Raw genomic sequence first — 27,776 nt, 5'->3', positions numbered from 1 at the left:
AATAGAAGAAATTAATTAGTGTTTATTTTGCTCTTTTACTAGTAAATACAAAGTAATAAAATATTTTAATAAGGATATTTTAGGGCAAAGAGTAATTGAGTCTGTTTATCTTAATTTAATTTTTACTTAAAGTCTTTGGTGCTTTTTATGATGAATACTATGTTAACATTTGAAGGAATATTGCAGCAAATTATCTTTAGATTTCATAACTTACTTTTTCACAAAAATAAAATATAGTTAATGTAATTTACAGCTTTATTTTATGAGAAAAATTGATGTTATTTTTAATTTTATCAAAACCAAAAGTACTGGGTAATGCAGTAGCAGTACCACTTTTTAAGACAGTAATGCAGTACCAGTACCAGTAGTAGCAAAATTTTGTAAGAGTAATTCAGTATCAGTACCAGTACTTGCAAAATCGCTGCAGTACGTACTGCAGTACCAGTACCAGTAATGCAGCTCTGATGAGCATATGTATAGATGAATCAGGATATGTGAGAATAATCTTTCTCCAATTTTCTTTTTCAATTTCTAACAAACTTGACAAACACATCAACATATATGATTTATACACAAACCCCAAAAAACTGCAAGGAAAATTGAAAAATATATATTTTTTTTTCAAAGACAAACAATATTTAAATTAGTTCACTAGGTAATTGTTTGACTGATATTTTGATATAAAATTGATTAAGAAATAATATATCCCAAACTGTGATTTTATTGCTCAATAACATCACTGTTTGGAGTTCGGATGCCAGGAATTATATCACGAGGGTGTAGCCCGAGTGATATAATGATGCGCATCCGAACGACAAACAGTGATGTTATCAAGCAATAAAATTACTGATTTGGATATATTATTTCGATTCTAACATGACATCAACAAATAAATGCTGCCGTACCAGATATTTAGCTAAATTGCGCCTGATTTGTTTCCGTACTTATTGTCAGCGCGTCACATTTTTAGTGGTTACGTCACATGTATTATGATTACGTCACATGTCTAAATATAGAACGTCAAACAGTGATTTTATAGCATAATAACACACACTTTCGGTTCTTCTATGTTCAATAGGGAAAAATGCGAGTTGTGTTAGAATAATAAATAAATCACTGTAAGGATGACAAGCTGTCATTCGCATACAAAAGTATTAGGTCCAGACATGTTATCTAACTGATTAATTATAAATTGTATAATAAAATATGATTTCAACATTTTACTCATCAATTCTTTACATCATTGCAAAAATACAACACATATCATTGAAAAAATACAACACACAAACACACACAAAATTGAATTGAAAAAAAGCAGAATATTTTTATGCACAAATAACAAATTTTGATGAAAAATAACAATAATGAAAACAGCTGACAAAAGTTTACAAAGCTGAAAAATAGATTAATAAGTAAAACATTAAGCATACAAATACAATATTTTCTTATTCCACAAAGCTTCTAATTGATGAAATAAATCTTTAAAATTTCATCAGAGGCAGAAAGCATCATAGAGTAGGACGAATGTGTTGGCTATACTATACTGTATACATACTGTAACATTGAGCATGAAATGATAAATTAAGTTCTGAAATGATGAAAAAAGAGAGAATAAAGATCCATATAGTCAACAGGAGCAATTTGTACGAGTGTTTAGAAAAATCTAAATAAAATCAAACCAAGAGCTTCATAATTAAACTGATCAACAGAATAGACATTGCATTGACCTCCCCTATCCAAGTGCAGTTTCATTTTTTGTGGCAACTCATGTGATTAAAGTGGTCAGTTAAAGAGATCAGGGAGATCAAAACAGATGAAACTGTAATCTCCAGACAAGAATACCACAATGAAATAAATCAAACATTTAATTTCAAAGAAATTGACCAATAATGATGCTGCAAGGCAATGAATTATACTCTTTAGAAATAGCTCACCCGGAACCTTTGATTTTAGTGGAAGGAATTATTAAAACGAGAAACAGAAATATCATAGATTTCTTCACATATCTAATAATTTAATATCCTCTAAGCCTCCTTTTTCAAACAATATTATCCAAATTAAAATGGCAAGAAAAAAAGCTGGTTATACATAGGCGAAATATTGTTTACTAGTATTGTTCCTACATAATATTTTGCAAAAACTAATTAGTTAATATTGATAAAAAAGTAATAAACATTCTTAAGTTTGGCAGTGGTTAATACAAATACATTTTAAAGGTCAAAATACTTTTAACTTATTAATAATGAACACATGGAATGAATATAATTATACATAATAATAAATGTGACAATGTTAGAAATAACTCTTGCTATTTGATCAGAGACAGATGTACAACTGTGATGATTAATGTAATACATATCGCTAATCAAACATTTAATTCATTACCCTGTGATTTCTAAATAAGTCAAGTTACAGACAGGTCAGAATTTTTTCTAGTCAAACAAGAGATTCTGACTAAAAAATCAGACATTTATAATTAAACATCATATATTTCAATAATTGCAGTCATTATTGCATTCTTGTTGATGGCAGATATTTCTTGTATTGCTATATCTCAACATGATTGGCCTAGGAACAAAATCAAAGCAATACATTTTACTTTCAAAAATTCATGATAATAATAATACATGATACTACAAAATAATCATATTTTCATGTAAATACTTGTTTTATAACTGTAACTGACACATTGTCGTGAAACAATCTACTATCTTATTTACTTTAACCCTTATCAGCCTAAATATCATAAATGGATTTGTCCTTCTTTCAATCTGAACTTAACCATTTATGATTTGTAGGGAATATTAACATATTTATTGACTGAATAGCAAACAGTGCAGACCATGATCAGACAGCACCAATGTTATGGCTGATTTTGGTCTTAGCTGGTTGCTAAGGAGCTGGTTGCTAGGTTGAGTCTGTTGCTGCCAACAGGTTAAAGGTTAAACAGAGTGAAGACCAAAATGAATCCTGAGACATGAAATAACAAAAGAAATCTAGATGAATGAAATTTATCAAGATGGACTGATTCGTTGAATAGGAGATCGGCGACGTGTTGGAGATCCACCATCAAGTGGAGTATAACCAGTTGACCATAACATCGGAGATTTCGGTGTCTGTGTCTGATAATAGGGAGTATATGCAGGTGGGGAGGCTGAAATATATAGAAAGTTTTATATATATATATCTTTTTAAGCAAGTCCTATAAATAATTCTATTTAATTGCTGCATTAATGAGTATTTAAGCAGTATGTGGAAATATTGTCAACATGTATGTAGGGCTTAAACTCATGATCCCCGAGTTCAGAGGAAGACAACTTATTATAAAGTCAGTATATCACCTTGTTCCATTCATCTTTGTTAAATAAATTTTGAAATCTGTATTGACTGACAAACAAACATAATCAGATGGTTTTGGTCTGATTTTGGTCTGTATTGGTTGCAGTCACCATTAGCATGCTAAAGTTTATAACATTTTATGAAAATTGGCAGCAAAGTGTTAAAAATAAGTAAAACTATTGTTAAGTGTACAAATATTGTGATATAATTGATGCTATTTTTTGCTAAATTAAATTTTCATGGACTAAATGAACTAGAACTCCGCGTGTCGTATGTGTCGCCTTGTGAACAATGTAGTTTAGGAGAAATGGCCAGGACAAAAATGAAATATGAAAAATAACAAAGGGCAATAACTAAAAAAATAATAAGTGCAGAGCAGCAGTTTCTGTGCACTGCACTTCTTATCAATAAGATCTATCATTCTATGATGTTTCAAGTCCATAGCTATCATACTTGAGGAGAAATGACCAGGACAAAAATAAAGTAAGAAAATCAACAAAGGGCAATAACTCAAAAAATAAGAAATGCAGAGTATCAGTTCTTATGCACTGCACTTTCTCATAATGAGATCTATCATCCTATGAAGTTTCAAGTCAATAACTTTTATACTTTCGGAGAAATGGCCTGGACAAAAATTAAGAATGAAAACTAACAAAGGGCCATAACTCAAAAAATAAGAAATGCAGAGTACCGATTCTTGTGCACTGCACTTCTTCTTAATGAGATCTATCATCCTATGAAGTTTTAAGTCCATAGCTTTTATACTTAAGGAGAAATGGCCCAGACAAAATTAAAGTATGAAAATAAACAAAGGGCAATAACTCAAAAAATAAGAAATGCAGAGTACCTGTTCTTATGCACTGCACTTCTTCTTAATGAGACCTATCATCCTATGAAGTTTCAAGTCCATGGCTTTATACATTAGGAGAAAATGGCCCGGACAAAAATAAAGTATGAAAATTAACAAAGGGCAATAACTCAAAAATTAGGAAGTGCAGAGTACCGGTTCTTATGCACTGCACTTCTTCTTAATGAGATCTATCATCCTATGAAGTTTCAAGTCCATAGCTTTTTTTAGTTGAAGAGAAATGGCCCGGACAAAATTAAAGTATGAAAGTTAACAAAGGGCAATAACTCAAAAAATAAGAACTGCAGAGTACCGGTCCTTGTGCACTGCACTTCGGGTTATTGAAAGAAGCATGCATACCAAGTTTGAAGTCAATCAGACTTATAGTGACTGAGTTATGCTCCGGACAAGCTTTAGGGGACGCCGACAACGACGCTGCCGACACAGACGCTGCCGACAAAAGTAACCCCTATATGTCACCTTTTCAAGGCGACACAAAAACCAATAAATTAAGACCTGTCAGTAGGACATGGCATGTTCGACTATTCTCAGTGAGTGATAGTTAACCAAGAGTATGGATCACATAATTTTGTAATTTCATAAAGGGTTATATTTCATTTAAAAATCCATGCAAGTTATAGGTCTTGGAATGTGGTCTTAATCATAATTTCTATATTACATGAATTAAATTTCAAGTGAATACTATCCAATAGCTTTGAAGATTGATGCTGAATGCAGAACTTTAACTTTATTCCAAGTCCACAAAGGGCAATAAGGCCATCAAAATGCAAGTACGAGCTATGGACCTCGAAAAGTGACCTCCAATTATGATACTAAAGCATATAATAAGTTTCATGTGAATACCTTCAGTAAGATTTGAGGAATCCAAGAATTTTCGCAGTTCAAAAAGGATCATAATTCAGTAAAAATTCAAGTCAGAATTATGAGTCTAGGTAAGTTTGACAACATATGATGTTGTACAAGAAGTTGCTGATAAAAATTTACCCAAAATGTTACAATGACACCAAGGTGATTAGGATAGCCCAACAAATGACTTCCCTTCAAAATTTAATAGTCAAGATAAAAAACTTCAAACTGGCTGAAGTGATAATCATAAAATATTTTCAATATTAGTCATAATAATTGCCTAATTTACCTGGTGTATACACTGGTCCTACAGGTGAGCCTTGTGGTGATCCCATATAGCCTGATGTGTTTACTGCAGCTTTATATTTAGGACCATACACTGCATGGTAACCTGAAATAACATACCAGAAAATATCATAATACTTAAATCTAGATGATTTTAAAATCTACAAATTGTATCGACATAGTTTTATCAAACAGTCAAAACCCTGATGAAGACTAATTCTTAATGTACTATAATTATAAACACACAGTTACAAAATATCACACTTTTGTTTTCCTCATTTAATTTCTTATATATAATATCAAAATTTAATATTACAAGAAAGAAATTGTGCTAGAGATTTGTTTCACATGAAAAAACAGCACCTTCTGTAAAAATACATCCATAGAAAAAAATCAATAAAACTTATAATACATGTACATAAACCTTTTTGACAAAATAATACTTACCAAATAGAACAGTAAGTGCAGTGACTATGATGATTATAACCAGGATAAACCAGTACTGGTAGTTATTTAAAATGTTACCAAACAACGCCCGCCATCCTACATCTCTCCTGTATGCACCACCTAGACAAACACAATATTCATTCATCCATTTATTCCTTTATTGCTTTGATCATTTGAGTAAAGTCTTTGAGAATTTCACTGATAATACATGTAGTTAAAAACAGGTTTGCAAGACAAATGTTTAGTAAGTAAAAAACCATTTGAGCCACGTCATGACAAAACGAAGATAATGGGTTTGCGACCAGTATGGATCCAGAGCAGCCTGCGCATCAGCGTAGTCTGATCAGGATCCATGCTGTTCGCTTACAAACCCTATCACAAGTAGAGAAACTGATAGCAAACAGCATGGATCCTGATCAGACTGCGCTGATGTGCAGGCTGGTCTGGATCCATACTGGTCGCAAACCCATTATGTTGGTTTTGTCGTGACACGGCTCATTTGTAATTATATAAAGTATAACTATACATGTATCAAGTGTAACTTTCTGTAGAATTCAACAATCAAAATGTACAAACATATCTCATAAGTTTGCAGACACGTTATATAAAATAATGTTGACAAAAACCTAGTTTCGTCATAATAATGGTATGTAAATTCTAGGCATATCATTTTAAGTTCAGAATGAAATAATTTTGGCTTTTATTTCATCAATTTTGTATGAGTGTTTTCATAATGAGTAACAGCCTGCTTGTTGAATTAGTACATTACACTAGAATCTTTCAATTATATATTAAAGGATACCTTGTAGCTGAATCACATCAGATAGTGTTTACATGAGATCGTATCTCAACACATCACAACAAATAACAAGTCTCAGGACTTCACCAACCTGGACTGGTGAGTAACAAGTGAGAAGGCTACTATAGCAATTCTTAATATATGAAAAACAAAATCATCAAGGAAGAGTAGCGTTCAATAAACACAACCCAGTTAAGTTTTGTTTAACTTTTTTTCTGATTTCAACACATTTTTTGTAATGGTGTCCAATATGACGCACTTAGAAATCAAACCAGCAAACACTTCTCAGAATCCTAACTACAGGGGTGAGGTTGGGTGATGGCTCTACTATCAGGCTACTGCTGTAGTACATTATCTCAATCTGACATCGTTCTGACAATAAATAGAGAACAAAAACTATAATTACCTGCAATGTCAGGCTTCTGGCCAATCAACCGGATAAATACTGGAATCCTGACCTTTTGACCTGTTTTTTCACCAATCAGATCAACCCATACATCTAGCTGTTCTCTTTCCCAGAGTGCTACAGTGTCAATCAGTCTGACAGGATAGATGGCAATAGATTTAGACTGAGGATCACTCTCTGCTGGTAAAGCCTCCAGGATTGATGGGTCACTAACCACTACCTGATAATATAAACATGTTCGTTGTCTTCTTTATCATCAGTTAATATTGTTTTTATTTTTATGATTTTTTTTTTAAAAAAAGTATTCAATCTCCCACATTCTGTTCTTTACTCTTATAATATAATTATAATAAGGTTCATAAAGTTAACATTGGTTTCAATCAAATACAACCTTAAAGATGTAGCTTGTTTTGACTATGTGTAAACAATGTTTATTTCGCCATCAAGTAAGTACATGTTCATGTAAATAACACAAATTGTTGAGATAAATGTGAACAATCATGGCAAAAGCAAAATATTTTAAAACATAATCCAATCTTAAGACATGTATTTTTGACATTTCTTTAAAAAATCATACTAACTGAATCTACTATAGTAATTTTTACTTGGTCTGTTATTAATCTGTTATATTTACCTTAACTTGGTCTGTTAACTTCGAGGAAGTAGAAATTCTAACACTGGAGAGTGGTGTCAGGGTAGATATATGAATCTCTGAGTTATACACATGAAATGGTGGGAGGAAGGGAACCAGCAGGGGAACAGATTTGACCTCATCTTGACCTTTCAGTGGAAACACTGTTACCATGACAACAACATTGACATCTGCTGAACTGATTTGTTGTGGAACAGTTTGAGTATTTGCAGATATCTGACAAGCATATTTACCTGACAATGACAACATTTGACAGTTATTACTTTGATATATCCATTTATAAAATGATTTTAGACAATTAGTCTAAGCATGTTATTTATTAGAATCCTATTTTTCTGAATGTTTTTTCTTTTTTTTTAGAAGAAGAAATGCTTTACAAATAATATCTACTTTATAATACAAAAAAAACGTCTAAAACATGTTTTAAATGATCAGTTCAATACCTATTTAAAATACAAAAGCCTTAAGACAGACATGTCAGACACTAAAATATATAAAAAATAAATCTGAGCGAGCATGCATGTATATTTTCCAATGAATAAGTAACATTGTAAAATATAACACTAACCAGACTTAGAAATAAATACTGGTTTCACTGAGAAGTAGTCATTTATGGCAATCTCCTGATTGTCCGGACTGACACCAAGGCTGCATGTAAAAGGCATTCTGATTGGCTGATAATTCTTTTCTGATATCAATGTTTTACAGTTGCTACCTGCAGATAAAAACCTGTCCTAATTTATATCATATACAATGAATAACAATAAATTATAATAAACAAGATCAACAAGGAAAGGCAGCGTTCAATGAACACAACCCAAACATAAAAGTAACAAGACTAAAGTAACAGTACCACAGTGAACACAGAGCCTGCAAAATGGTAAGATTAAAGAAAATTTGGGTATATAATTTATAATAATAAAGTGGAAATAAATATAAACCATTAGTCTATGAAGACTGGACAAGGAGGGTGACATGTCCAAATTAATATCATATATAATGAATAAGAATTAATTATTAACTTAGAATATAACTACATGTAAATATAAATGTCCTAATATTCAGTTACAGTAATGGCTGTAAACAAGGATTGTTGGCTAGACAGATAACACAATTATTTACATTATACCTTACATAAATGAGTTCCTTCTTTATCTATATCAGTGTCAGCAGGCCTTTTTGTAATATATTATTCAGTGGTCTGATAAAAAAATGTATACTACCGTAACTGAATTATAAGGCATTAATATCTTTACCGCAGGCTGTTTAATTTTAGTTGTGTATTGCAGCAAAGAAGATTTTACAAAACACAGTATGCAGGCTGATTGATCAGTGACTATAATGGCAGAATGCCCACATTGATTAATAACTTGTCTGTAATTTTATGTGATAACAAATAAACAAGTTTTCCACATGTGTCCAAGCCTAATGAAAATGTGAGGTGTTATAAAAACAAACTTAACCGGTTATATTCTGAAGACCTACATGTAAGATCATTCTTTAATTTAATTCGACATTAACAACAAAGTTTACATTTCAACTTATCACTCACCTTGAACTAATGATCCCTTTCCAAAATTAATTATCATATTGTAGACCTTGTTAGTTGCCATGGTAATGAACTCTGACCCTAATTCTGTTTTCACTTCTCTGATTGGTTCTACATATATCTGTAAAAATAAGAATGTGTATTTGTTAGAAAATATGTTTTTACTAAAAGGTATCAAATAATGTAAAGCATAATAAATTGTTATTTCAAGGCTATACTAAAATATGATAGTCTAGAGTGACCACATAACCAAATACATCTTCAAATATATTGATGTCAGTTCATTGTTTGATGAGCCTTCCTTCAGTATTTTAAACATTTTTATAAACCCAGAAACAAACTGTTTACCTTAAACGTATGACAGTGAGTGATTAATGATCTTTTAACATAATAGTATACATGTATTTAATGTTGTTTAACACTAACAACATTAATGTGGCCGAATGTTATAAATTTCTCAACTCTATATTATAATAAATATCACTTAGAAAACAGAAGACTTATCACACATCAAACAGAAATCGACCAGTTCAAAAAGTTAAAAGTTTAAGCGTGTTCAATTACTTGGTTTAGATTTAAGCCTCTCAATACTTTAACAGTCATATGGCAAACTTACAATCACAAATGTCACTCTGCACATTATTTTTTAACCATTGGCAAACACAAGGACAAAGCCATAACAAAGTTAAGGGAAGTTAAACAAAAAAACGAAGTTTATCTTACCTCTGTTTCTGTCATCACATCATCAGATACCATATATGATAATGTTCCTTCACCAACAGAGCTTGTACTTGCTATACCCAGTCCATTGTCAACAGTGACACTGCCGTCCCCCCTCCAGGCACCGGTGACACCTCTCTCCATGGTAAGTGGGGTAGTAAAACATACAATGTCCCCGAGTTGTAATTTGGTGTGAGTTGGATGTATGGCTTGACCAACTGGTATACTGATGTAGTCAACTAACCACGGCTTGTTGCTGTCCCATACCTACAAATAATGCTTGGTTTGTTCAGATTTCACAATAATTATTTACATTAGTAAAACATTGAAGTTTTGTCATCTGCAGTTGCATTGCTGTCATATATCAAAGTAAATTTATCTGACAAGTGCAACTGTACCTGTACAACATACCAGGACAAATAGTGTACATAAAACTGATATATACAAAATGTCTGTCTTTCCAGGCAGACTAACCTTGTAAAAATGCTACAAAGTAACCCAAGATCAAAATAATTTAAAGTTCATGTAATATATTGCTTAAATCATAAGAGTTTGATTTCATTTGGACAGTTTGATTGATATCCAAATAGGTTTCTTTTTTTCTGTTAAAGCAGCCCATGCCAATGTGCTGTTAGTATTTGAAACAAAATAGTGTACCTACATGGCGAAATCAGGCTGTCCAGCACCTTCTAACGAAAAATTAGGGCAAATTTTAGGGCAATTTTTAAGAAATTTTAGGGCTAATATTAGAAATTTTAAGGGCAAGTTAAAGAAATTTTATAACTAAATGATGGCCCCAAAAGACCAGAATATGGGCTCAACTTTGACAAATAATGCTCTAGTTCAGTTATAGCAAAGGTGTATATCAGTGTTCCAGTCACATGTGAATAAATGGATTCACTGGTCAACAGCCTTTAACTATCTACTCTGAATAAGAGCTGAAGATAACTAGAATGAAAACATTCAAAGTTATAAGAATCAGGGAACAACCCATACTCAATTAGTTAATCTGTTATTAGCAAATAGTAAATCGAAAGGGACATTATGCTTTAAATTTATTTTAGCTTTAAATGCATTCATCAATATTTAGTCATTTTAAGGTTGGTATATTTTCAACAAGTCTTCATCTTTCTTAGAAAACAATAAAAAAACAATATGACCCACTCAGGTCATTCCCAGGAATATTTAAACCTAAAAAGCAGGATATTCACCACTGAAGAATTTGATAAAGATAAATCAGGGTTACTAAAAATTGTAGAAAATTTCACAACAGTGCCTGTCTATTCAATGATTTTTAACAGTTTTTTTTTTCAGATTTTAAAAAACTTACACTAAATGTTATAACATATGTAAAGTGCATTGCATTGGTATGACTAATGTTAATGTGTACAAAAAGGGCAGCTGAAGGTGTCACTTCTTAGTACACTCATTGGGGTGCAAAATGGTAAAAGCATCCAATCATTACAGCCAGTTAACCTTACCCACTTTATAATATTACCAAACATTGAAACTTGTCTAGATCTGCCAGCTGGTATCACTTACAAAATATCTATTCTACAGTCATCACTTGAAAATAACTTGATTAGAAATAAAGATTTTATTAATAAGGACCCCTACATAAAGTCTTATGAATATTTAGTGGTACATCATATAAATAGTTGCTTTAAAGATATACAATGCTCATCTTTGGGTAAAATATTTTTAACTTAGAAATGTATTAAAATCCATGAAAATTTTACTGAATATGTTTAATTTGAATAAAATAATGAATAAACTATGTATGGGAAGCTGCATTCCCTATTACAGGTCAAGTAAAGTTGGTCTTTTCTTACAAAAACTGCCAGATTTTTTAATGACACTATATATTCATATTATAACCACCAGTAGTGTGTAGAGTTCGAAACATAACATATCTACTTAAAATAAAGTCAAAACATGTTTATTTTATACATACAAAGAGACTGTTAAGCAATTATTAATATTTCTAAAAATCAAATTTGAGCATAGTATATCTTTAAATACACTTATGACTGAGGTAAATGGTAATACTCTGTAGCCAATAACAAGAAGTATCTTTCATAAAGATACTAGGCCGAAGTCATACTGGTTAATATGCAAAGTTATGTTATATCTAAGTTTTAATATAAAAATTGGAGGGCCGGATCTAGATATTTTGGGCTGGGGGCTCCTGTCTGAAAGACCCAACTCTGTTATTTAATGAGGCTGGGGGTTGGGGATCCTTACTCAGAAAAAAAATGAAATCTACATGTTAAATACATTGTAATATTTTAGGTTAACATTTTGAAATGGTTGAAAAATGGTTGTTTCAGGATATGTTATTACAAAAGATAAAAAAAAATAGGAATTTCAGTGAAAAAATAGGGCATTTTTAGGAATTCCCTTTGAAATTGTCATTTTTTTAGTTGTAATTTTAGTCAAACTGAAAAAAATTAGGATTTTTTTAGGAATTTTAGGGACGCTGGACAGTCTGCGATATAGAACATAAACAATAGATCAGATTTAAAATTATCAGTATGAAAATAGTTAAGTAAATGTATACTCTACAGCTATTGGATTTAACTCAATACAGGACTGGAGCAGTACCTCTAGACCCTTGTAGAAATAATGATCAATAACAAGAGCGATCAGTAATCACATGTGTCGCCTCATGATGGCCAATTTTATGTTGGGACAAGTTTTGTGACAGACGGACAGACAGACGGACAGTGCACAACTAGACTTAGTACTGATCATTTCTGTAAAGTTTGGATAAAATTGCTACAGTAGTTTATGGGGAGTAGTCCGGACAAGCTTTTGTGTATCTGAAAAAAACACCTTTTTATCAAAGGGCCATAACTCTGCCAGAAATCATTCAACCGGAAAACCTGTGCAATATGCGCAAGGACTTGAGCTACAGATCAATCCTGTAAAGTTTCATAGAAATTGCATTAGTGGTATAAGAGAAGTAGTCCGGACAAACTTTAAAAATAAAAATTATTAAAGGGCCATAACTCTGACAAAAATCATTGAACCGGAAAATGCTGACAATATGCACAACTAGACTTGGTACTGATCATTCCTGTAAAGTTTGAATGAAATTGCACCAGTAGTTTATGAGGAGTAGTCCAGACAAGTTTTGTGACGGACAGACAGACGGACGACGGAGAAGTGATTCCTATATGTCGCCACTACTCCGCCACTACTCCGTAGAGGCGACACAAAAATACAAATATCAATTTATGTGAAAAGGTGAATAAGACCTTTTAAAGCTCATTCCATTGGGTGAAAAGTCAAAATTTCAGCATTTAATAATTCAATCGCCTTGTCCGGTATATACCGGAATGGAGAATTTAATGTGGTGCTCCAATCCTATTTTTAGTCTCACCTATAGTTATATTACCTTCAGTATAGTATGACCTACAGCAGCAGTCTTCATGACTAGTGTGTTGTTCTCTAAACCATGTGACACCTGTACAAGGTCATATCTGAAATGTCAAATTCAGCTGTGAAAATAAATGCTCAAAGATGATCTGTGAAAATTTGATTTTTTCTATTTTTTGTAGATTACCACTGGAATTCTATTAAGAAGTTTTTATCAACTTCAACAATAACAGTGTCAGTTCAAGCCTTACAAAAATTCCAACAGTATAATCATAAAACAAAAATTCCAACAGTATAATCGTAAACATTAAACAAAAAAACCTGGTTTTACATAATGCATCTCCTGTTATATAAGTACTGACATTTTATAGGACAGTATTGTGTAAACGAAATATTTTACCAACATGATCGTTCGTATTGGTGTGGCTCAAAAGTTCCGTACTGTACAAATATGTAAATCATTTTAACTGATTTTTTTTCTTCAATTCTGTCTTTCAACACAGCTTTCAAAGATATCAAGAGGTATTATACCTGCTACATCTGTACTTCATGTCAATGTTTGTAGCATAAAACTGTTCTCCTACATCATCATGGTAGGTAACTGTGAACTGTAGAGTTGTTCCCCTTGGTACCACACTCAGTTGACCTCCAGATGTCCTCAATGCAGAGTTGGAATTAATCATCATGTAGGACACTGGTTTTACCTGACAAATAATACTTAAAGTCTTATTATCAAATGTCAAAATACATCTTTTTATAATATCTTGTGATTTTTTCATACACCAAGAAAAACCACTTGTCCCTCACTGTTGTGGGTTCGAATCACAGCAGAACTTCATTTCTTTTATGTCAGGAAGCTAACCAGCTAGCTTACAGCTGTGAGTGGTTCTACTCAAGTGGCCATTCCTGCCTGAAAAAATGCACAGAGGGACACTTGTGGTCTCCATCCACCAGTAAAGCTGGAAAGTTGCCATATTACCTATACTGTGTCAGTGTGACTTAATACCCAACAGAACAAACAGCAAGAAAATCATTTTTTATGCTATGCAAACTATAAGCTGGCCTAATTTTAGGTCAGTGCATGTTTTTGTAAATCTTCTCAGTTGCATTTATAGGAATGTTGGTGACTTATTCCATAAATAAAAGAGGAAAAACTTTTTTCCTTTACCTTCACATTAAGAACTAAGGTTTGGATGACACCAGACTCCTCCTGTGCTTTGATATGTAGAGCCGCTTCACCTGAGTTTGAACCTGAGATAAGAACATCATCAACAACTTGTACAACATCTTGATTGCTGCCAAACACAGAGTAACTCATTTTAGCTCCTCCGTCCCTGAAACATAAGATTATACAGATTCCCTATCAACAGTGTTCTTAATATACAACACTACCATGACTAAAAACATTACTATGGCTATATTTCTTGTAGGTTTAACGTAACTTATACTCAACAAAGTTAAATATCTATAGAAATTAAGAAAGACTCTGGCTGTCCTACTCTGCAAGCTCAATACATAAACTTAGCTTCTGCGCCTTTTCTTCTGTAAACATTTTATAGCTATAAAATATTCAATTCCAGGTCATTTTTCGAAGAATACAATAAGAAATATCTATGTGTGTTCTTCCAGGACTAAAATCTACTCAGAAAACATTATGATTGTGAAATCAGTGTAGCTCAAACCAACAATTCCTGAACATAGAGGCAGAAACAAAACCTACATTATTATACTAGTGCCCCTTATATATTCCTTATACAAGTTAACAAACTTTTATTACTTTCATCATGGTTTATAATAATTACATACCTGTTTGTTTTAAGTACAGCCTCTGTATTTGGTGTCATAAGTATTTCACCATCACAAGCTTTTGGTAAAACCATAACTAGCTCCTCGAACACCTGCAATGTGACACTGGCATTAAACTAAATAGTTTGATACTGAATATGCCTGTTTAAATTGGACATGACATTTACATGTATATTGTCCAAATAAAATGGTGTCACAAAACTACACTACAACATTTTGCTCAGGTTTAAATATAATATCTCATATTTCCACAGCAATCAGAGACACAGTTATCTACATTTCTGCGGCAACTAATTCTACATGCAAGAATGCGTTATTTTAGTTTCTAAATGCCATTTTATGAAAAACACAAAGCTTTGAAAATGAGAAGTAAAGCAAGCACAAAGAATGTTGATTTTCCCCTCCATTTGATACAAGTTCAGAGAGTTATATTTTCTCTCTATACCTTTTTTTTTTAATCTCTCAAGACATATTTTTGAGCATATTTGTTTCTGTGTTTTAATGGCTTTCAGAACACCATAGATTTAGATATAGTTTCAGAACAAAATAGATTTAGATATAGAAACAGCAAGATAAACCTTAGACATGCCAAACAGTAACTCTATCAAGTTTTCTTTTATATATTGACGGATGCAACAAGATAGAGGGCACAACCGACCTATAATGTTGTAACACATTATATCTACATCAATAACATCCCGTTTCCATGACAACAAGATTATATTACCTGTATTTGTAGTTCATCGGCCAATAAAGAGTCCTGATATATTTGATCACTACCAGCTTGTGGTTTGACCTCTAACCTTACTGACACATGACCTGTTTCCATGGCAACCATTTGCACAGCAAAATTCCCTTCTGCCTGTGGCTGAATACCATTCTGTGAATAAAACAGACATTATATTGTTAAGTGTTTAGTTTAAGTATCATTTTATTCTCAACAAAAATAGCTAAAATCTGTATTGAAAATATGCATACTTTTTCATGACACAGGTAAGGAAATACTGTGCATTCAATTAATTATTATTTTATCGAATTCCTTTGCTATAAATTTTGTATTATACAAACACAAATATGATCTAGAATTACAAAGTGTTAACACATAAAATATACTATATTTATTATTATATTCTTTATACAGCTCTTATAAATATACTTAAATGTTTAATATTACTTAACACAGGGACTTTTGTTACATTTTAAATGGAACACAGATAAGCAATTTCTTACCTCACCAAACACAGATCTTGGCTCAGATTTACACATCAATTTATTTTGCATTGTTTGCAAAATTTCAGATCATTTGCTTACTTTGTTTTTTTAAGGTACCCCCATCCCCCCAAAATAATTTCTAATGTACCAAATGGGCCAAAAAATGGAAAGCATTCCATCAATTTTAAACAATTCAGGGTGAAATCTCAAATCTTTTAATGTTATATTTCATTATTTTTTTTTCCTTCATATGTTGCTTAAGCTCTTTTACCTCATGGCAAGCAAGCAATGTATTACCTGGAGACTCATAGAAAACAGAACATATTATAAATGTCACGGTTCAGAACTGTTCACTATATAGGGGAGATGATGTGTAAAGGGCCAGATAGCTCAGTCAGTAGAGCCGTGGTACGGTGTTCCGAGGGTCCCGAGTTTGAGTCCCTGTCAGACTGCACATTTTTCTCACCCTGTGACATAAAAATATTGTATCTGGTGTTCACTTGGTGATATTATGTTTCCATCATACATGTAAAGCATACAAAAATATTCTCTATATATATTACCTCATGGAACACAGATTGCAGCTGGGCAACATCTTTTTTGTTGACAGACCAGGTAAATGAGAGTAGAGGTAAAGAACTACCAAATGTGAACGGTGTCTCATGTTCCGTTAGACCTACAGCATATACTGGCATCTAAAACAAACATCATTTATCAGTATTAAAAATATGTAAATACTAGCATCTGGAACAAAAATCATTAATCAGTTTTAAAGATATGTGATGACCTTGTGGTTCATTAAATTGCCATTTTCTTACTGTACTTGTCTTTTTATCAAATATTATTTAGCAATGTATTTTGTTATATGCTTGATTTAAACATATTTTATTTAGAATATTTGTACATATGTAAGTAACAACATAACAATAATTATAGATTTTGGCCGAAAGCATGTTACATGTTTAATAAAATTTGTATTCTTGAAAAAAAAAAGCATATCTTCACAAAAGAAATCATACTCTGGTGTGGGTTTTAAGGGAGAAAAGAAAGGTAGTTGAGCATTCAAGTTAGACTTTATCAGTCTGAGCATACTATATCTGAAAGTATGATGAAATAACGTCAAAACCTTGACAAAATCATTTTTTATTGAGCATCCTTTATAAACTGTATTATACACATTGTTTTAACTGGATTTTTTTTGCATCTTTTCTCCTGCGCTTATTATCATGATCATGTAATAAACAGATATAGACACGAAAGTACAAAAACAAGAAATCTGTCAAAACTACATGTATCACCAATGATGAAAAATTTAATTTATAGACTTTAAAAAGCCACCCCATTTTGTGAAAAACTTACTGTAGTTCCAGTCTGTATCCTGGTCAATGGAGCATGTATTCTCACCCCAACAAGTCGTACAACATTAACTGTCACCTCATCCTATATATACATACAAAAGTCTACATTAACATGTGCTTTATATATTTATATTCTCCTGTCATTCAACAATCAACTATAACCATTGCCCACCAAACACCTAGAAAATAATGAGAACTTTGATTTTTTTTGACACCTTAATTACCGAACATGCATTATTTTTTAATTAACATCTTCATTAGATTTCTTCATCTAGACTACTTAAACTTAATTTTAAATTTGCTAGCACTAATTGTATAAAGTTATATATAAAACTAGATTTGGTTATACACATTTTTTTTATCTGTCAACATGTACTAATCACTAACATTCTCAAATTCTCACATCAAAAAGTTCTTCAGTTTTACTAATTATAATCTAATTTCACCTGAACAGGTGATTGAATCCAGCATACCTGAGAATAGATCACAGTTTCTCCCGTCTCCGGATCTTGACCTACAGCTTGACCTATGACCCTGGTTGTCCCTAGTGATTGACCATCCAACAAACCACTACTTGATACTGTGGCTATTTTACTGTTTCTAATGCTGAACAGCACAGTACACTGAGGTCTTGGACCACCTCTACTTAGAACCTGATACAGAAAATGTTTTTATTCTATTCATACTATTATATGTAACTAAAAATGTGATTCAGAAGCAGGCATCGAAAAATATTTTCAGAGTCACTCATCCTGCAGGACAAGTAGCTTCGAAATCCAATGTACAGGCATCATTTTTCTACTCCTCCTCCATCAAATTCTCTTAAATTCCACTCGTAATTATCAGTGAAGAGTAATAATAGTTTTAGGGTCATATATGTTAATAAAAAATCAACTGTGAGGAAAATTTCACATCTTGAAAAAGAATAGCTTAAACTAGAAATGTGTCCATAGGACACGGATGCCCCCACACGCCACTGTTCTGTCAATCTTATGACTCTAGGTCAAATTTTTTTTTGGGACTACATGTGCCACAAGTTGGAAACTAAAAGTCAACAAAGGGCCATAATTCTGTTAAATTTGGTTGCAGCAAAAATTCCTTCCTTTACTACCATCTACACATTAAGGTTGTTCATCCCTGGAAGTTTAAGCAAAATCTGCCATCCGGTTTAAGAGGAGTTGCGTTCACAAAATTTCTACATAGTATATAGTGAAAAAATCAACAAAGGGCCATAATTCTGTTAAATTTATTCGCAGCAAAAATTCCTTCCTTTACTACCATCTACACATTAAGTTTGTTCATCCCTGGAAGTTTAAGCAAAATCTGCCATCTGGTTTAAGAGGAGTTGCGTTCACAAAATTTCTACATAGTATATAGTGAAAAAATCAACAAAGGGCCATAATTCTGTTAAATTTGGTCGCAGCAAAAATTCCTTCCTTTACTACCATCTACACATTAAGGTTGTTCATCCCTGGAAGTTTAAGCAAAATCTGCCATCCGGTTTAAGAGGAGTTGCGTTCACAAGATTTCGGGACGTACGGACAGACGGACGGACGGACGTACTAACAGGAGAGTAATAATGTGGCTACTCAATTGTTCTCTCTATTGTTCTTTTTAGCCACACAAAAGAAAATAGCCACATAAAAGCATTACGGAATGAATGACATCAAAGAGAAAGAACAGTTACCTATTGTCCATCTAGCCACATAATTACTGTCCTGTGAGTGCGGATGGATGTACGGACGGACACTCGGACGGACAAATGCAACGCTATATGCTCCCACTCTGTGGGGGCATAAAAATATAGGGAAACATGTAAGATTTAACCTACACCAATAGTTAGGTTATCAATTCTTAACAGTCTAATATGTTATTTACAAAGTTGAATATACTTGTGTTTATGTGAAGGTAAAACTTACATTACAAAGTCCCCATCAATAGTACCACCACAACTCATAGATGTATGGTATCCAGTTTTAGAATGGTCACTCTTTTTAACTATATTTAAAGAAATGATTCAAATAAACTGTGTCTAAAATTTTCATTATTGAAACTTATGTATTTCAGAATTTTGTGCTTTTCCTTTGGATTGGTTTTACTTGAATAAATTTAATGAACAAAGGTACATACCTGGAACAGGCCTCCTATAATCAGTGTTATATTACGTGGTATAAGCTCTAGTGGAGGGAACACCTCTACAGGTTTGGCTGGGCTCGAGACAGTCCTGCCATCAGGTAAGTTTGTCACTGCCTTCAAGGAGGTGTGGCCTACCACAGCACCATGGACTGTGTACCTGGCTGAGTAGGCATCTTCTGTATCAGACTTGACTCTTCTACAAATATGATACCTTATGTTATATGTACCAGAGACAATGTAACATTAGTAAAAACTAGACCTATCACTGAAGGTGATTAATACCCCCACCCGCAACTTTTTGAAAAATAAGTAGTCTGAAGAAAAATTTCAACACAAACTATCAACTGTGTACATTAATTGTAATCCCAACTGGGGTCTCCAAATAAGCTTGCTTTTCACAAAGTTTGATTACAATATCTCATTCCTAACTCTAGTTATTGTCCGGAAACCATTTTTCTATTTTTAGGAATGGTGACCTTGACCTTGACCCCAGGGGGTCCAAATGCAATACCAACCCAGGTCTTCATATAAGCTTGCTATACACCAAGTTTGATAACAATATCTCATTCCTAACTCTAGTTATTGTCCGGAAACCATTTTTCTATTTTTAGTAACAATGACCTTGACCTTGAACCCAGGGGGTCCAAAAACAATACCAACCCAGGTCTTCATATAAGCTTGCTATACACCAAGTTTGATTACAATATCTCATTCCTAACTCAAGTTATTGTCCGGAAACCATTTTTCTATTTTTAGTAACGGTGACCTTGACCTTGACCCCAGGGGGTCCAAATGCAATACCAACCCAGGTCTTCATATAAGCTTGCTATACACCAAGTTTGATAACAATATCTCATTTCTAACTCTAGTTATTGTCCAGAAATCATTTTTCTATTTTTAGTAACGGTGACCTTGACCTTGATCTCAGGGGGTCCAAATACAATACCAACCCAGGTCTTCATATAAGCTTGCTATACACCAAGTTTGATTACAATATCTCATTCCTAACTCAAGTTATTGTCTGGAAACCATTTTTCTATTTTTAGTAACCATGACCTTGACCTTGACCCCAGGGGACCTAAATGCAATACCAACCCAGGTCTTCATATAAGCTTGCTATACGCAAAGTTTGATTACAATATTTCATTCCTAACTCTAGTTATTGTCCGGAAACCATTTTTCTATTTTTAGTAACGGTGACATTGACCTTGACCCCAGGGGGTCCAAATGCAATACCAACCGGAGTTTCCACATAAGGTTGCTATATTCCAAGTTTGATTACAATACCTCATTCCAAACTCTAGTTATCGTCCGGAAACCATGATGTGGACCGACCGACGGACCGACCGACCAACCGACCGACCGACAAGCTGACTCCTATATACCCCCCCTAAACTTCGTTTGTGGGGGTATAATTACTTCCATATGTATGTACTACATCTATTACTGCAGGTTTTTTCATAGACAGTGGAAGGTGCTCGGAAATTATGACACAGAATTTTGTAACTAGAACTATCGCTGAATGCGATTCATACCCCCACCAATGTCCTTGACAGAAGACCACTTGGAAAGGTGGTTAAGGGAATAATTTATAGGGCACAAATACATAAAAAGAAATTATCTCTTGTGAAAAAAAAACTAATTGTACAGGTAATAGTATAAATATATATTATCAAAACTGTTCGAAACAGTTACAAATAACCTTTCATTTTCCCAATGCATTAAACATTTTATTTATAAGTCAATTTTTGACCTTCAAGTGTGGCCTTGACCTTAATCTGGCACAAGGGTAAGATGGGTTTTGCACATCACCCATTTTGGGTGAACATTTGAGTAAAGTTTGAAGAAAACCCTTCCATCAGTATAGAATTTATAGAGTAGACACAATATATTGTCTAGTATTGGTTGTATGTAAATTTGAAGACTTAAAAAGGGGATAACTTTGTCAAAATGCAATACAGAGTAATGAAACTTGACCTGCATATCTTATTTGCCACATCTCATATATCTTTTAAGTTTCAAGCAAATGCCTGAGCTAGTTTCAGAATTATTCAAGTACATGTTAAAATTTAAGAACATAATCTAAGTCAATTTTTGACCTTCAAGTGTGACCTTGACCTTTAGCCGGTACAAAGGTGACATGGATTCTGCACATAACCTTGTTGAGGTGAACATTTGAGTAAAGTTTGAAGGAAATTCTTCCATTGGTATAGGATTTATAGAGCGGACACAACATATTGTCTAATATTTGATTGTATGTAAATTTGAAGACTTAAAAAGGGGCATAACTTTGTTTAAATGCAATACAGAGTTATGAAACTTGAACAGCATATCGTATTTGTGACCCTTCAAAAATATTTTAAGTATCAAGCAAATACCTTTTCTATATTTAGAATATTCAAATAAATGTTAAAATTTAAGAATTTTTTCTAAGTCAAGTTTTGACCTTCAAGTGTGACCTTGACCTTAAGCCAGCAAAAGAGTGACATAAGTTCTGCACATCCCCTGGTTGAGATGAACATTTGAGCCAAGATTGAAGAAAATCTTTCAAGTAGTGTTGGACTTACAGAGCAGACATGACATAATGTGTAATATTAGATTGTTTGATATTTGACCTTCAATTGTGACCTTGACCTTGAGCTGACACATGGGCAACATGTGTTCTGCACATCCCCTTGTTGAAGGGAATATTTGAGCCAAGTTTGAAGAAAATCTTTCAATTAGTGTAGGACTTACAGAGCGGACACAACATACTGTGTAATATTTGATTGTTTGATATTTGACCTTCAATTATGACCTTGACCTTGAGCTGGCACATGGGCAACATGGGTTCTGCACATCCCCATGTTGAGAAGAAAATTTGAGCCAAGTTTAAAGAAAATCTTTCAAATAGTGTAAGACTTACAGAGCGGACACAACATACTGTGTAATATTTGATCGTTTGATATTTGACCTTCAATTGTGACCTTGATCTTGAGCTGACACATGGGCAACATGGGTTCTGCACATCCCCTTGTTGAGGGGAATATTTGAGCCAAGTTTGAAGAAAATCTTTCAAGTAGTGTAGGACTTACAGAGCGGACACGACATACTGTGTAATATTTCATTGTTTGATATTTGACCTTCAATTGTGACCTTGACCTTAAGCTGACACATGGACAACATGGGTTCTGCACATTCCCTTGTTGAGGTGAACATTTGAGCCAAGTTTGAAGAAAATCTTTAAATAAGTGTAGGACTTACAGAGCGAACACGACATACTGTCTAACATTTGTTTGATATTTGACCTTCAATTGTGACCTTGACCTGACACATGGGCAACATTGGTTCTGCACATTCCCTTGTTGAGATGAACATCTGAGCAAAGTTTGAAGAAAATCCTTCAATTGGTATAGGATTTATAGAGCGGACAAGAAAATGGAGACGGACGGACCGACCGACGCGACAAAGCGAATCCATTATAGCCCCCCCCACATTTTGTGGTGGGGGTATAAAAAGAGAAGAAAAAACTTGACACAGAATTTTAGCAGAAGGGGAAGAAAAACTTGACATACATTGATTTTTTAGGAGAAAACTGGCATATAATGAATCTAGTTAACCTGTCTCAGAAAGAAGATTATTCCGGTTTTAGTGAGATTTAGTGGAATGAAAGTCACTGATCTATATCCCTGCATTACTTCAGGTTGTCTGGATTAAAGTAAATCTTTAAATATGACAAAATAATGTATTGCTTCCTTTAAAGGAACTCAATAGAGGTCCAAAAGTCAAAAAACTAAAATTTTAATTCTTAGATAGATTAGCTTGGCACTATAAACAGAAAGATATACAAAACATAATTAGAAAAATATATTTAGAAATAAATTGAAAATTATATTTTTTGTGCTATACTTAGTCCAATTTGAGTGATAAGTATTGCAACGCCTTTCAAATTTTAGTCTTTTTTCACAGTAATAATAATTTTTCTGGAAAAATAGAGCGAGCAGTTAATAAGAAATTTTGCACAAAATTTATTGGTCTATACCTACATCAAATGGAACATTAATCTTGAAAAATTATTCTCAAAAAACCTCAGTGGAGTATCTTTAAGCCACAAAATAAAATCCAAACCGAACAGTGAGTGGCAAATGACTGAATGGGTACCATTTACCACCTTGCCAAAAAAATGCTTAACAATGGAGATAACAATATGACTAAAATATATGTATGTGTATGTATTTACACTTTATAATTATCCCTATGAGGTACAGTGCATAATTTGTTTAAAACTGAAATTTTGAAAATTGACTGTTACTCCATTAAAGCATTTATACCAACTTCAGATATGATGGCATATGATTCACTTTACAATGACTTTACTTCATTTTCCCTATCATCAAAGTATGGATAAAGGGGTCCTACATACTCAGGTCTATATAAAATATGTGTCCCAATTATTTTACTTAAATAACTTGTATTAATCAATAACACTATATGGACAAGCAAGAGTCTGCTTGACCCGTTTGAGTATGACAAAATCTTAAGTAATACTGGAAAATATAATTTTTATTAAGTCCAGAGAAATTTTGTTTTTTGGTTACCAACCCTTCCATACATGTTCCCACTACACCAATTCCCTTTAATATGTTAAGAATGGTAGATTTCTTTTTTTTTTTAAATACAGAAAAAATAGCAAAGTTAATTAGATTTTATTGAAAAGGAATCTTATTAAGGGGAAAATTGGTTGACAGTAAAATGTACTCTATTTTATTCCAATACAATATTAAAAAGCTTTCAAGACATAATCTTAAAGTCCTATTTAAGAAAAAAAATACATGAGATATTTCATGCAAAACGACTAAAATTATTAATCAAACAGTAATTTTGCCAGTACATTGCACAGGTGGCAGTATCAGTGTTTGGACACCCTACCCCTATCTTCCCCTGGACCCCTACTTCAACCCTGAAAAAAAATCCACATAATACAGCTTACTATAAGGTACCAAATACAAAACCACCGATAAAATTATATAAAACCATATAGTAAGCCTTAGAGTGTTCAATTTTTTTTTCAGGATTGTAGTAGGGGTCCAGGAGCAGATAGGGGTGGGGTGTCCAAACACCGATACGGCCACCTGTGGTACATTGTACACAATGTAACTTTAACAATCATTGTATAAAAAAGCAAGCACCTTTGAATAAAGTAACCACATAATTACTTATCCCTGGCCTTGAAGGATTATCATTGTCAAAAAACCTGATTGAATGGTATACTGCTCAAGAATTTCATGACAAAGATATCTAATTGTGTTATACATGTATAATATAGACAGGTAGAAATTATAACTGTAAATATACCCTGTATTAATCTCAAACAGCCAGAGTTTAGATTGTCAGCAAGTCATCACTGTATAACTCTTCTGATAAGCTAATAAAGTGGTTCTGTACACACAGTGAAAAAAAAATGGCAGATCTAAATTTTGGATCACATTTTGAAAATTCAGAAGACATTAAAAGCTACAGTAAATTGAAAGATGGACTTAAACTACCTTCATCAATGAAGAGGCGGGTTTCATTATCTGATATAATAGCAGCAACAATTGGAGATGAGGCAAGGTCTGGTGACGTGTTGTTTAGTGAAAACCTTGACTATAACTTTGATAATTGCCAATTATCTTCAAATTTGAAAACAGAAAATTCAAATAATGCTTGTGATGTTTTTGACAGCAGATTCAACGCACAAGAAAATAGTCTCCACCAGAATGACACCTTGAAGGACATTTCTTTCAGTACTAATCAAATAAATGGTCTGGATACAAGAAGTACCGAGATTGAGTTTACAACAAATATTGGCTTCGATACAAGTATGGACTTTTTCTCCTCCCTGTTTGGACCTGATGAATGTAATCCTGAGCTACAGGAAAGTTCAACTTGTCCTTCAATTGATACACCTCAAAATGTAGATATATCTTCAACAGAGAAAGGTATATTATTGTTTTCTTTTCTGTCACTGTATCATTATGTCTACCAATGACATGCACTTGGGTTTGAACCATACAAGAGACACAATGTTTCATATAATGACAATTGTACTGGTATTTACAAGAAACAAACTTGAGTGGTTCAAAATAGGTTGATATGATGTATTTAGTATAAATGAGGTATAAGAGATACATATGTCAACACAAGGACAGGTTTTTAAAATATTTTATTTATTTATGTCAACACTTGGCCTTCATCAGGACTAGATATACAAATGTACTTTGATTAAAGGGATGCCGAATTGTAAACCTAAAAACCTACCTAAGCTACTAGTGTTCTTTGTGATTTGGTCATAAAACAACTGGTAATTTCAAAATCTTTTTATTAAAGTATTTTCAATGTGTATTTAGTATTATTAAAGCTTATGACTTTCAAATATCTTATTTTTGTTTACAGAAAAACCACAAATGGCAAACATCTCATATGACTCTGATTTGGAAGATTCCATGCATTTTGTTGAACCTGATGTGGAAGAACCATGCTTCCAGATTGAAGCAGACAACAATTTTAAATACCTTGAACCAACTGCCAAAAAACAGAGAGTCAGTCTAAATGACTCCAGTTCCTGCCCGTTTCCAATCACATCTAGAGATTACAATGAAGGGAACCAGGACTTTCTCAGCTTGTTTAATGATCAACATGGGTCTTTTCATAAAACGAATGGAATAGCTAGAGCAAGGTCATTTTCTGGTAATATAAAACCAAAACTTTCAAGGCAAAGTGGAAAATTGAACTTACATAATAGAAACATGCATAAAACACCAAACTTTGGCCGTACAAGATCATTTTCTGAGGCATGCAATAGGGAAAGTCTCAGTCCATTGAGTGATAGCAGTTTTAACACATCTTTAAGCTCATTACTTGAATCACCAGAAAACAGCCCACTGTCAACAAATCCTTTCTTCAGTGATCTACAATCTCTATTGATATCAGACTGCAACTCAACAGACTGCCCTAAAACACTTTTTGAGACACTGTCAATCAAACCTTCCCAGGACGTGTATGCCAGAGAGAGAAATCTGCAATCAAAGTTCAGCTCCCTGCAAGGGAAGTATCCCGACGAGGTCAGAGAACTCTCTTCCTTTTACCGACAACAATCTGCGGAAGTCGAAACAGAACGACTGAAAGAAATCCATGATGACAACGTGCCTAAATCTTATCGAAATCATTTAAACAGTTACTATGACAACCAACTACACATGATCATGGAAAGAGTGGAGAGAAGTTTAAGTCTGCTATTGAGAGCCAGACGTGAAATTGTTACTATAAATAGACCATTTAAGTCCCGCCCACTTCTCTCAAGGAAAGCTGTAAAGATGATGGAGGAGTGGTACTCGCGTAACTACGAGCATCCGTACCCTGGACCTACGGCAGTAGAGGCCCTGGCTAAGGCTGGGGAGATCACAAATGAACAAGTGAAAAAATGGTTTGCAAACAAAAGAAACAGGAATAAAAACACCAAACCTGTTCCTGAAATAGCAAATATTAAAAGGAAAAGACAATTTTCTGCTCGTTGGTAAAACTGAATGTTATAAATATATAGTGCTATTTTAGTATTTTAAGTTTTTTACATGTATTTATCTTTTAAATACCAATTTACAGCACTGTTTTATTGCTTATTAATTACAAATGAAAACATTTTTGACTAACAAATTCTATTAGAATTTATTAATATTTATTTTTTATTGTTTTAAATATTTTATTTTTAAAAATGTTCACTGTTCTGTAAAAATTGAAATTGTAGACAAAGAATATGGTAATTAAATGTATCAATTCTTAATTATTGTTATTCTACATTTAAGGTAAAAAAACTCCTCATAAGTTTGTGAAATACTACCATGACTTCCCACTTTGTTATATGTCCCGCACTTAACATCATTTGCAAATGACACATTTCCCCATTTAGCTATATTATTCCAGTTTGATAATTACATTTTACCCCTCTTTGCCATAT

General features: G+C 33.1%; 1 protein-coding gene across 1 annotated transcript in view; it reads right to left on the bottom strand.

Moving 5' to 3' along the window:
- Positions 1–470: 470 nt before the first annotated feature.
- Positions 471–27,776, bottom strand: part of LOC132745759 (nuclear pore membrane glycoprotein 210-like) — a 61,464-nt gene continuing 34,158 nt past the window's right edge. The window contains exons 26-42 of the mRNA XM_060734734.1: positions 19,799–20,000; positions 18,142–18,321; positions 17,670–17,750; positions 16,874–17,005; positions 15,826–15,978; positions 15,099–15,190; positions 14,461–14,626; positions 13,824–13,996; positions 13,312–13,396; positions 9,915–10,178; positions 9,195–9,312; positions 8,211–8,357; positions 7,625–7,875; positions 6,991–7,210; positions 5,786–5,905; positions 5,343–5,444; positions 471–3,154 (exon numbers count right to left, since the gene is read on the bottom strand). Coding sequence (XP_060590717.1) covers positions 3,015–3,154; positions 5,343–5,444; positions 5,786–5,905; positions 6,991–7,210; positions 7,625–7,875; positions 8,211–8,357; positions 9,195–9,312; positions 9,915–10,178; positions 13,312–13,396; positions 13,824–13,996; positions 14,461–14,626; positions 15,099–15,190; positions 15,826–15,978; positions 16,874–17,005; positions 17,670–17,750; positions 18,142–18,321; positions 19,799–20,000 — 2,626 coding nt within the window. The 3' untranslated portion in view covers positions 471–3,014. The remainder of the gene's footprint in view (positions 3,155–5,342; positions 5,445–5,785; positions 5,906–6,990; positions 7,211–7,624; positions 7,876–8,210; positions 8,358–9,194; positions 9,313–9,914; positions 10,179–13,311; positions 13,397–13,823; positions 13,997–14,460; positions 14,627–15,098; positions 15,191–15,825; positions 15,979–16,873; positions 17,006–17,669; positions 17,751–18,141; positions 18,322–19,798; positions 20,001–27,776) is intronic.

The sequence above is a fragment of the Ruditapes philippinarum genome, unplaced genomic scaffold (assembly GCF_026571515.1).
Source record: "Ruditapes philippinarum isolate M1 unplaced genomic scaffold, ASM2657151v2 ctg2470_1_1_1_1, whole genome shotgun sequence".
In the NCBI taxonomy this organism is placed as follows: domain Eukaryota; kingdom Metazoa; phylum Mollusca; class Bivalvia; order Venerida; family Veneridae; genus Ruditapes; species Ruditapes philippinarum.
The sequence above is the reverse complement of the archived record's forward strand: the minus strand, read 5'-3'. Positions and strand labels throughout refer to the sequence as shown.